At 44.0% G+C, this 12954-nt stretch overlaps 1 protein-coding gene across 1 annotated transcript in view; it reads right to left on the bottom strand.

Moving 5' to 3' along the window:
- The window catches only part of AKAP13 (A-kinase anchoring protein 13), a 276145-nt gene that overhangs the window by 120425 nt on the left and 142766 nt on the right, over positions 1–12954 (bottom strand). The window contains exon 9 of the mRNA XM_070953603.1: positions 7236–7312. Coding sequence (XP_070809704.1) covers positions 7236–7312 — 77 coding nt within the window. The remainder of the gene's footprint in view (positions 1–7235; positions 7313–12954) is intronic.

Here is a 12954-nt window from a genome sequence, read left to right as displayed (position 1 = left end):
AAGATCTAAACCTTGAATCAAAGTAATCAAGTCAGATTTCAACTGAAAGCAGAATGTTTCTGTCTCCGCCATTGCTTCTTAATCATCTCACCAGGGAATGATCAGATTTGACACATACTATGTATATATATCTCTATCTCTCTCTATTTCACACTATGTATATCTATATCTTTATCTATCTATATATCTATATCTCTCTATTTCACACTATGTATATGCGTATGTGTATGTAGAATAGAAGAATAAGAAGAGAATAGACTAACAGAGTTGGAAGGGACCTTGGAGATCTTCTAGTCCAACCCCCAGCTCAGGCAGGAAGCCCTACACCACTTCAGACAAATGTATATGTATCAAATCATATTTATTTAAGGGCTGTCTCAAATACCTCAAGCACATTTCTGCAGTCTTTCAATGCGATTAATGAAGTGTAATCTGCTTATTGGTTATTTAACTTCTCTTCTCTCTTCCACACTGAGCAACAGGAAATTGTGGTCACTGGTCCTGCAGCAAACTTTCCATTCGCCTTGACATTCCTGATGCCATACCAGAAAAGATCAGTTTAAAAGGAAAATTTGAAGAAGGGGGGGGGGAAATAAGACTGGCCCGCACAGTCATTTCCACCGGTCTCTCTCACGCACAAAACCTCAAGAAGTTGATCCTGATTCATTCTAGCTAGACCACTTGATGTGCAAGGGTAGCCGTCTCCTCCTTTTTCTCTTGCAAGCAAACAAACCAGCTGTCCAATGAAAATCCTTAAGAGTCCTTACTTGCTAGAAGCCGTCTGTTTTGTGAAAAGGGAGCAATTACTAAGACCTAACATAAAACCACCAATCAAAGTTTATTCATCTGGAACTTTCTGGCAGGCAGCCGGTCTTTCTGCTCAAGGCAAACGCTCAAAGATTAGTCACCCAAATATCTATAACAGATCAAGAGGCATGCTGAGTGAGCCTACAACGCCTTTTAATTCTCTAATCTTCTAATAAAAAAGGGAGATGTTTCAAGGAAAATACACATTTGATTATCAGAGGGCTAGTTAGATAACCGATTTATTACCACAGCAGATGATAGCATCTAGTGGATATGGAATTATCCTCCAAAGCTGAGAAGTCCTTTGGTGGTAAAACCCCTAGTTCAGTGGTGAAATCCAATTTTTTTTTACTACCGGTTCTGTGGGCGTGGCTTGGTAGGTGTGGTGTGGCTTGGTGGGCGTGGCAGGGGAAGGATCCTGCAAAATCTCCATTCCCACCCCACTCTGGGTCTAGCCAGAGATGGTATTTGCCGGTTCTCCGAACTACTCAAAATTTCCGCTGCCGGTTCTCCAAACTGCTCAAAATTTCCGCTACCGGTTCTCCAGAACCTGTCAGAACCTGCTGGATTTCACCCCTGTCCTAGTTGTAGACTAAATCTGACACACAAAAACACATCCCGGAAGAAGGTAATGGTAAAATATTCTATATTGTTACCAAAGAACCCCTACAGGAATGTATCCGTTAAGTCACCAAGAATCAATCATAACCTAAGGAAGGAACTGATACCTATCTAATCTACATGAATGCAATGGTTTGGAGATTGATCAAATCTTCAGTTTGACACCCAAGGCAGGCTGGAATTTAGCGAGTAGCAAAAAATCACACCTCTAGTCCACCACTTCAATCCCTTAATCTGCAGTAGGAGAAAAGATTTCATAATATCCATCTCCTAGGACTGTCATTTATACCCCAACAAGGGTAACACATGAAAAGCATTTGAAAGGTTATATAGAAAGCTGTCTATTTTACTGTAACAATCTCCTCCAAGAACCGGGGAATAGTCTGGTTTATTCTTAATAGAATTTAAGTCACACAGTATGCTTAACTATGGCTTCTGTAAACATGTCACAACTAGGATTGGCTGTGTTCATACAATATCATCAGGGCCGAGGTGGCGCAGTGGTTAGAGTATAGTACTGCAGGCTACTTCAGCTGACTGCTAGCTGCAGTTCAGCAGATCGAATCTCACCAGGCTCAAGGTTGACTCAGCCTCCCATCCTTCCGAGGTGGGTAAAATGAGGACCCAAATTGTTGGAGGCAATATGCTAACTCTGTAAACCGCTTAAAGAGGGCTGTAAAGCACTATGAAGTGGTATATAAGTCTAAGTGCTATTGCTATTGCTATCATTGTTTAACGACCCCATAATCCCTTGCCGGGTGGAGTCTGGGCAACTGAATGGAGCTAGCAGAGTGTTTACTGGCCGGATGCCTTTCCTGATGCCAATGCAGAGATTTGTTCAGCAGATATATTCTCATTGTGCTCAGAGAGAGAAATATCTGTCTCTACCTAGGATCGAACTCACAGCCTCCCGATTGTGAGGCGAGAACTCCACCTCTAGGCCACCGCACCACTCCTGTATTCATACAATATGATGAATCAAAACCAAACCAACCATGCTATGGCTTTGCATGATGTGGGAAGACCACCAGACTGCCCGACGAACAAAAAGAGGGAGGATCAAATGTGCACTCTGCCATTAAATTAAACCGGTGATGTCCCCTCCTCTCTTTGCTCCTTGCTCACCCAAAATTGTTGTGAATCGTGATTTACATGAAAGAATAAATACCATTTGCAAAACAAAAAACAAAAAAACCCTGAAATCTGTTGCTCCTAACACTAGCAATTACAACCTTACATTCAAGACAAAGAAAGCAAACTCACATTCAATTGCCTAATTAACTTTCAAGAGAAACCGGAATTTCTGTGCACCATTTTTTGAAACGTTCCTTCAGCCTTCCTTCCTGGAAATCAGGTAAGACGGCAAGAGGAGCCCCATTTTGCTCCACGCGCCCCAAAATAATAAGACCTCCCTGAAAATAAGGTCAAGCGCTTATTTCGGGGTTCAAAAAAATATAAGACAGGGTCTTATTTTCGGGGAAACACGGTAGGAGAAGAAGATGGGGATGCTGGTTAGGAATCAATAATCCAATCCAGACAGAGGATATCAAGTTGAATTTAAAAACAAAACCCTGCTATACTGCAGCTTCATAAATGCTCAATAGCACTATATTTGCATATTAGTCATAAAGCAAAACGAAAGAGTAGACCGAACAGCTGCTTCTACAGCTAGCAGCAAACCTGATGGGCGGCCTCTCGTCCTTTATTGCAAGTCTCCCCTCCTCCCCACCCTCGAGTAATTTTCTGACACACAACACGTAATCCAATTTATGGAAACCATTGCCACGAGATGCGATTACTGTGGTTGGTTTTTCTAAAAATTATCTTTGTTAAAAATACATGAAAGGTTGGACGTGACTAATAACCACAACCTGTAGAGAGAAATGCACCAAAAAAAAAAAAAAAAAAATCTTCTCTGTATGCAGACACTACATTTGAGAGCAATATTAGCCAGGGTCAAAAGCAACAGCAGGCGCAGGATTATGGGACCTGAAATCCAGCATAGATGGAAAGGCACCACGCTCGACTCATAAACAACTCACTTTTTAAAGCAACATGGGCTTTTGACCTAAGAGATTAGCTGAGCAATAATATGCATCCTCTAAGAAAAACCCAAATTACAGAACTAACCTACTTCTTGGTAAACTAGAAAAAAAAGCGGGATAGATAGCATCACCATCAGATAGATTTGTAACTGGCTGGCAAACAATACTCAACGAGTAGTCCTCAATGGTACTACATCTACATGGAGGGAAGTAAGCAGTGGGGTACCACAAGGTTCCGCCTTAGGCCCAATATTCTTCAATATTTTCATAAATGACTTAGATGAGGGAATAGAAGGGGAATTTACCAAATTTGTGGATGATACGAAGCTGGCAGGAGTGGCCAACCCCTAGATTAGTGATGGTGAACCTTTTTGCAGTCATGTGCCAAAAGCGGGGGTAGTGGGTGGGATTGCACGCGCGCGTGCCCACACGCATAATTCAATGCGCCCCGTCCCCCCACGCATGTGCGTGTGACACCCCCCCGCTCCCCCCTGCTTTTGGCATGCGATGGCACGGTGAGCCCAGTAGGCCCATTTTTTTGCCCTCCCCAGGCTCCAGAGCCTTTCTAGGAGCCTGGGGAGGGCGAAAACAGCCTTCCCCCCGGAGGCCCTCCAAAGGCCTGGAAACAGCCTGTTTTCCGACTTCCGGTGGGCCCGGAAGGCCCGAAAATCAGTTGGCCAGCGCGCGCATGTGCGCTGGACTGAGGTAGGGCAATGCTCACGTGCCCACAGATATGGCTCTGTGTGCCACCTGTGGCACCTGTGCCATAGGTTCGCCATCATGGCCCAAATGATAGGGTGTTGTACTAAATGACCTACAACTCTGTTAATCTGTAATCAGATCCGGGAGGGGAAAAGCTTGCTCTGCTTCTCTACATCATTGCAAAATCTCAGTTCCTTAAACCTTGCACTTTAATTATGATCAGTGCCCTCCAGGTCCTCCCCACCCCCCCCCACCCCCAAAAAGCTAGGTCAATGAACTCCCCAACTGAAAATGAAAAGGCTAAGCAACATATCCCAACTGACCGCTATTGCTGATCTAGAAAAAGTTTGCCTACCCTTGCTTTCAAAGGAGTTCAATTCTCTCAGATTTGCTCTCATGGCTTATTGTGATGCAACGAGCCAAAAGAAGAGCACGTTGGGGTCATTGAAACACAAATTTCTTCATTCTCAAAACATACGAGAACTGTACAGAGTTCTTCATGTGACTTGGGAGGCATCTGACGTGCTTCAAGCAAAGTGGGTGGATAGGGAAAACGTCTCATCCAACATCAATGTAAAAAGCAGATCAAAGCCACCTGCTGCTGAAGCTAAAAAGACCAGAGTAAAAAGACCAACTGGGAGCTCTACTGTAAGTATTTATTTAAAACATTTTCCGTTCTGCCCTTTGGTTTGATATTTCAAAGTCTACTTATAATTAGTCACAAAACACAACCAACTGCCGCTAATAGCAAAGTATCAAGGACACTTTGAAAAGCAAGAAGCTTTGAGGGTACCCATCCCATCAGCTACTTCTCTGAAGACTCTTGCAATAAAATAACGCACATCAATTTGTCCATAAAAGACACCATTAAAAGAAGACACAAGCCCTAAGCACCTCATCATGTGGAAAGCTAAATGTACGTTTCCAGTGGGCCTCACTACTGGCTATGTTCTATATCAGTGTTTCTCAACCTTGGAAGCTTGAAGATGGGTGGACTTCAACTCCCAGAATCCCCCAGCCAGCGCTGTTGGCTGGGGGATTCTGGGAGTTGAAGTCCACCCATCTTCAAGCTACCAAGGTTGAGAAACACTGCTCTATATATTCCACACTACTATCTCCATACAGGCATTGACCAGCCCAGAAGAAGAGTTGACTTCCTTCAAGGGAAGCATGGAACCAATAGCAGAAGACACAAAACTCTCACTGAGAACAGCCGGTTAAAATAGTAGACCAACTATTCCATCCATCAAAAACAGGTGTGAGCACTAAGGCCAGTTTCCTGCCGACGTCTTTGCCTGCACTGAAGGCTTCTTCCTTCCGCCATCCTTCTCATTTCAGATGCCTAAAACAACACTACTAGTCCACCACTTTCCAAATCAGCAACTGTAGGAACTCTTATCCTTCAAAATGTCCAGAGGGACAACTAGGAGTTAACTGTGGCTAATGCTCAAAGATCCTTGATGCTAGGTGACCCAGATCCCAGCAAATGGACTCATGTCAATCGTGCTACACCAGAACCAGTCAAGCCATCCAGAGGCACCTCAAACTGCAAGATGGACAACAAATAAATGTAACAACAACAACTCAGACTTAACAATTGTCAGTAAGAAAGACAAAAATGTCTGGATAGTGGATGTGGCAGTGCCTGGAGACAGCAGAATAGAAGAGAAAGCACAGGTGAGGATAACACAATACAAACACCTGCAAATAGAAATAGAACGACTGTGGCAAAGGGAAGGAAGGGTAATAGGCGCCTTGGGTGCAATCCCAAAACAACTGGAGCACCATTTGAACACCATCAGAACACTGCATCCAGTTTTGGTCACCACACTATAAAAAAGATGTTGAGACTCTAGAAAAAGTGCAGAGAAGAGCAACAAAGATGATTAGGGGACTGGAGACTAAAACATATGAAGAATGGTTGTGGGAACTGGGCATGGCTAGTCTAGTGAAGAGAAGGACCAGGGGAAACAGGATAGCAGTCTTCCAATACTTGAGGGGCTATCACAGAGAGGAAGGGGTCAAGCTATTTTCCAAGGGACCTGAAGGCCAGATAAGGAATAATGGATGGAAACTGATCAAGGAGAGATTCAATCTAGAAATAAGGAGAAATTTTCTGACAGTGAAAATAATCAACCCATGGAACAGCTTGCCTTTGGAAATTGTGGGAGCTTCATCATTGGAGGCTTTCAAGGGGAGATTGCACTGCCATTTGTCAGCGATGCTGTAGGCTCTCCTGAATGGGCAGGTGGTTGGATTAGATGACCTACAAGGTCCCTTCCAACTCTGTTAACCTATCTAACTCACTGGCATTGACAAATTCTCCATCAGTCAATTGCAAAAAACCAGCTGTACTCGGAACAGCTTCCATCCTGCGACGATATCTGTAACACAATCAAAACATCTGCCTATCCCAGGTCCTTGGAAAAGAGGTAGGCAAAAATGCCAAACCCAGTCTGAACATCTGGCTGACGACCATAACAACAACAATTTGCTAAAATTGCTTATTAAGATATTTAAGATGCTTAAAATCTTTCAAGCCAATGTGGGATAATGTTCCCAAATGATAAAGGTTTATTCATTCATTCGTCCAATTTCAAGATTTTCTGTCTTCATTCACAGAGCTGGTTGGAAAACAGTCATTCGCTCATTCATTGATGTTTAACTCAGTTCTCGAAGTTGTCAAGAAAGAGAGAGAGGGTCTTCCATGTGACGACACTCATCCTCAAGTAAAAAGACAGTCCTTCTTCCTTCAAACCAATTGCACAAAAGTCCCAAACCATGAATTAACCAGCTCAAACTATCTTCTGGTCATCACGCTACTGAAAGGAACTCCGGGCACACAAAGAGATGGTTCAGAATGCAAAAATTTCAGAAAATAAAACCAACAGAGAATTTTAAAAAGGAAGAGCTGCTTCCTCGTGATTAAAGACCAAAAATAAATAAATAAAAATAAATAGAAGGAAATTAGTTTTGCGAGCGGTCATGTGCCTTTTTGTTCCTCAATCAATGGCTGAAGCTCAGTGATGGAAAATGGGGAAAAAAACCCCAAAACCTTACCGTTCCTTCAGAAGTAACGTTCTCAGCTAGATCCGTCAGAAAATCCATTTCTTCTTCAATTTTCATTTCCAGAGAGTCTGCAGGGGAAAAAAGAGAGAGAAAGAAATTCATGTGTCTTTTAATAATTGTTCCAGTGCATCAGTGTTAAAACAGCATAGATAGTGGTCCCTTCCTTTTCTGCCTACCCACACAGGTTTCCTTTTAGCTCATTCTGTAATTTCCCAATTCTTCCTATCCAGGGGTGGGCTTCAAAAATTTTAGCAAGGGGTTCTCTGCCTGGTTGCTGGGTGGGCGTGGCCTAGTCGGTCTCCTGAACCACAGCGGGAAGGGAACATTTTTGCCCTCCCCAGGCTCCAGAGGCTTTTCTTGAGCCTCCGGGTGGGTGAAAATGGCCTCCCCAGGCTCCGGAGTCCCTCTGGAGGCTGGAAATAGGCCCATTTCTGGACTTTCCAAACTTCCAGTAGGCCCATTTTTCACCCTCACCAAGCCTCTGTGCATGCCCTGCACTTATCTGCATCCAAAACGGGCCGTGTGGGGACTCCTGGGAGGGGAGAGGCAAGGTGGGGATCAGGCCCAACCTGGCCCTGATCCCTGCATATTGCCTTGCAATTCCTGTCCAAGCTGAGATGTTTGGTTCATTTGATGTCATTCTGAAACATCTCTGCTTTTCTCAACCAAAGAGGACAACACCAAAAAGGGACAGAAACAGAGAGACAGAAACTAGCCATTTCAAACTGGAATTGAGAAGGCAGGGGTGGAAAGGATTGATTGAGTTGCTTCTCTCACACCACCTTTAAACCTGGTTGGTGTTTCTAAGGAGTAGATATTTCAGGCGATTTCAAAACTTGGATTGCTTTTTTTTTTTACTAGCCAAAGCTTTCTGATTCAATAAGATGGATTGTCTCATTGTAGGAAGGTGGGCTCTAAATCTACTGTATTGGAAAAAAACAGGAAACACTGATTTCTTTTCTAGTTTTCACTGAGAATTAGATTTGTTTAACAGGGAAACATGAAGCTCAAATACTTTGGCCACCTAATGAGATGGAAGGACTCACTGGAGAAGAGCCTAATGCTGGAAAAGACTGAGGGTAAAAGAAGAAGGGGACGAGAGAGAACAAGGTGGCTGGATGGAGTCACTGAAGCAGTCGGCGTGAGCTTAAATGGACTCCAGAGGATGGTAGAGGACAGGAAGGCCTGGAGAAACATGGTCCATGGAGTCGCAATGGGCCGGACACGACTTCGCAACTAACAACAACAACAACAGGGACACAGAAAGAAACTAGACTTCTTGGAAAGCTGAATATCAGAACTTCTTTAAAGACCAAAGGGATATTAAGAAGGGGAAATTAAGCCACAGGAAAGCTGCAGTTCATGCTTGCAGGTAAATCCATGCTATCAGACAAAGTTTTGGGTAATAGGGTCAATGGCACTCTGCGTAACTGAAGGCTCCACAAGAGATTCTGCTCACAGAAAGCAAACACTTTCCTTTCTTAGTCTTTTTTTCCTGATAATGCTAACTGTGTTAAGAAGAACATTGATAACAGCATTAAAATGCTTTGCCATTTCATACAGATTTGGCCAACTAATTAACCCTGAGCCACTGGCATTTCTGCTGCACATGAACACAATTTTTAAGATGCCACTCATAGGCAAAGAGCTGATTGCAGAAAATGTAGCGAGGAAATAATATCCTCGCAACCTCTGAAAAACCAAAATGAGGAACATGCTCGGTGGGACTCCCAACTCATATCAGCTTCAACCAGTACAAAGCAGCCAATCGCAGCCACGTGGCATCTTCTGATGTAAGGAATGAGTATTACATATCTAAGAGAACTGGTGCCAATTACACTGGTCCACAAGGATCAATGGTCACATCCACACAAAATGGGGCAGGCTCTTCCAAAGTGGCATCTTCCAGACGTGTTGGGAATGCAACTCCCAGAATACTCCAGCCAGCTTCGTCTTGCTGGGCATTTGGGAAACAGCAGCACCAACACATCTGGAGGGCACCAAGTTGGGTGGAGTTGGACAAATCAATAATATCAGGCCAGATGATCTTCTGGTCTGGCAGTTGTCATGTGTTTACAATCTCATTTCTAAGGAAACCAAACTACAGACGTTTTTGTAGAGATGAAGAGTTTTTCCAGTTTCCATTTATCATGTGATACTTCAGCAAATAGTAACTTCGCTAGTGATTTGGTAACATTGGTAACATTAATATCTGTGAGCTGCTGAACCATCGTCTGCAAAGCAACTCAAAAAAGGTCTCATCAACTCCCTAAGATTTAGAAAACATTAAACAACTAGTAAAGAGGGGGCTAGATTTGGGGCCTTAATAAGCAAAACCAATTTAAATTTCGAACAAACGTCTAGGAGTTTGGAACAAGCAGGCACTTCATTTCTGTCTTGTATTTCTGTCGTGTAGCGAAGGGGTGGGGTGGGGGATTTGCAAAGGGAAGCTACTTTAGATGATCCAGAGCAACATTTTTGGTAGCTCTCAATGGCATCATCATCAACAACAACAACGGTTGTGGGGGGAAAAGAGAGAATGAGAAGGGATTTGAGAATCGAGGGTGGGGGGGGGGAAGGAATGAGTTTGTAAGCCTTTGTGTTTGTTTTTGGTGCAAGAGTGGCTACGTCTCCTCAGAGTCACAGGGGAAAGCAGCATGCCTTGGCAAGAAAGAACAAGCTTAGCTTGAGCTCAGAACAAACAATGCATGCCTGGCACAAGACAGACCGCAAGCGAACGAAAAAGTCGTGGGTTGGATTTGACATCCCAGAGGGAGAGAAGGGGAGATGATACACTGGGCAATTCAAGGCAGCCCCCTCCCTCGCTTATTTTCCATTTCACGCATGTCTTTCTTGCCGAGTCACCTACGGTGAACAGACACACACATACACACACAGTTTCAGAATATTTTTTTTCTCACTCCCACCTTGAGGTCTCCGCATACACACACCTTTCTCAGTTGGCTCCTGATGCTCCCCACAGGTTCTCTGGCCCCCCGAGTCCATTTCTACTACCTAGATCACATGTGGACAGAAAACCCTCGCGTTTGCTGTGTTCCGGGCACGGTGGAGACTCCCGTTTAATCCTGTTTCTCCAGTTGCTCTGGAGCTTTCCTGAACTACGCAGTCTCAGCATCGTGGCTGGCAGCAGGTGCAAAGCAGGAAGTGCGCCTTAATTACAGGTGCCCATTCCCAGCCCCTCCCCCGCACCTTCGGTTTTAGCCTTCCCCACATATTCAGCGCAAAGCAGTTTTGAGGCCAAAGCTGCTTCCAGCAAACAGCACCTACTACACGTCCCACTACACATCTACTTTCAAGGCACTCTTGCTCTACGAAATCCAACAGCAAGACTTTGCCAACAGGCCAGCCTTTCTTTTTCTTTCTTTCTTTCTTTCTTTCTTTCTTTCTTTCTTTCTCTCTTTCTTTCTTTCTTTCTCTCTCTCTCTCATACACACACACACATATATATATATATACACATACACCATGTTTCCCCCAAAATAAGACCCTGTCTTATATTTTTTTGAACCCTGAAATAAACACTTGGCCTTATTGTCATGCACTCAAAAGCCCGATTGGGCTTATTATCAGGGGATGTCTTATTTTATATATATTTCTATTAATTACATTTCTTAGTGCTTAATAAACATCGTGTTGTCTGGGTATTTAATTTGCTTAGCAATACAGATTCCATTCTTACTCTCCACCCCTTTTTTCCAAGCACTGGTAAAATACGTTCCATGCTTGATAATATTTTCTGTCTTCAACAGACCAGCCTTTCTGATGACATCTAAAAAGTTTAGACTGCATTTTTAAAAACAAAGGGTTTTTATAACCATCCGGGAGCCGAGCAAGAAGCTCAGAAGACCAACCTCTGCCTACAAAGGGTTTTTGTTTTTTTTTTAAGTTGACCGTTCCTCTGTTGTGGAACCGGGGTTCGCTCCTTCTTTCTGGAAGCTGCCGCATTGAATAAACGGCCAGAGTTTAAAGGGGGTGAGGGAATAAATTTGGGAGGCTGCCACTGAAGTCCAAAAGGAGGGATCAACTGCGGCTTCGCCAGGATCGCATGACAGCTCCCCCCACTCCCTATATGAGATCAAAATATCAAGCCACCGTCTGCCACAAAAATAAAATGTGCTCGCTAGACACCAAATCCTGTCAAGCGGGGCCTGAGAGCAGCTGTTATTATTTTATTTTTTTCCAGGCTGTGCTCCTTCCAGTTTTGTTCTTGTGAAAAAAATATTCTTGTACACACCCTGGCTCTGCTAGTCCCCAAACAGCAAATGCTCCTAGTTTTTCCTACTATTTGCAGTTCGTCCTGGAATGACAGGGCAAACCATGGGGGGACGGCCGGGGGGGGGGGGGGGGGACGGATGGCCTGAATCCTTCACGTTGCGCTTAAAGCAAAAATAAGAGAGAGCACACCCAGCCTTGGTTCAATCTGTCATGTTCGTTCAGTTTTTAACTTCGGGGAAATTTGCTGGTACTAATTTGCAGCAGATCAAACTTAACTGGGGGAGGAAGAGAGGCCTCCACACCTGCGATTCCTCAGGGCAAGCCACATAATAGCAGCAGGCAGAGATCAGCTGTTTTCTTTTTCTTCTTCTTCTTTTTTTTAAACAGCTGTCTGAACAGGTGGAGCCATGAAAGCTTGCATTAAACTATCATTAAGCCTTGCCAACAATTATGCCTCTAGGTTTACAGCTCAGATGGAAGGGGTGGGGGGGGGGAAGGCCTTTCCTTCATTCCCTCACCACCTTCCTCGCTCTCACCTTTACAAACAACCCCCCCAAAAAAGCAAAGAAAACGATATGCTCTAACAACTCCTGTTACAGAAGAGGCAAAATGGTTTTAAGAAGGAGTCCAACCGGTCTGTCTTGATCCTTCAGGTCCTCGCTTGTCAACGTTGCTCTCTCGCTAATCAAACTCCTTCGTCCTGGCCTTTTGTTTTCTCAAGTCGGAAATAAAGACTTGAAGCCCAGCAAATACACAGACACACACACACACACACCATGTTTCCCCGAAAATAAGACCGGGTCTTATATTAATTTTTGCTCCAAAAGACGCATTAGGGCTTATTTTCTGGTTAGGTCTTATTTTGGGGGAGAAATGCACCCATCTGGCTGTCAATCTTAACTGGGGCTTATTTGGGGGATAGGGCTTATTTTACAAACATCCTGAAAAATCAAGACCGGTTGGGTCTTATTTTCACGGAAGAGTGGGTACCCTACTCGGCAAAGATTTTTTGCCAAGCAGAAATGGGAACACGTTTTTAAAAAATTAAGTTAGCTTTCCTGTGACCTCAAACTACATTTGGATCCAAGCCATCTTGGAAAGCTGCTTTTAGAAGCTTGAGCAGCTGATAGGCAAAAGTTTTAACCCATAGCTCTGTGGTCTTCTTGGACCATGCCAAGCCAGCATGAAACATGGAAACCTCTCAAGACGTTAAGGCACCTGTTCTAGAAGGAAGCCTGCCTTCCTACAACCACCTCAGTCAATCTCCTTCTTAACAGATGCTATGTAGGGCAGAACTGTGTACCTTGATGACCATTTAGGAGGGAAAGAGTCAAAAGAAAAGGTGTCAGGTAGGAAGCAGATGTGTGCTTCAAGCAACTGACAGCCTGATGTTTAGCAAAAGGAGAAAGAGAAGTTGGGGCAACCAGGCTACCACCTACAGATTTCCCAAACCAAGAAATAGAGAGCTTTCTTG

This window comes from Pituophis catenifer, unplaced genomic scaffold, assembly GCF_029215685.1.
Source record: "Pituophis catenifer annectens isolate HBS135680 unplaced genomic scaffold, rPitCat1.0.hap2 SCAF_14, whole genome shotgun sequence".
NCBI classification, from domain to species: domain Eukaryota; kingdom Metazoa; phylum Chordata; class Lepidosauria; order Squamata; family Colubridae; genus Pituophis; species Pituophis catenifer.
This window is presented reverse-complemented; position numbering and strand designations above follow the sequence as displayed.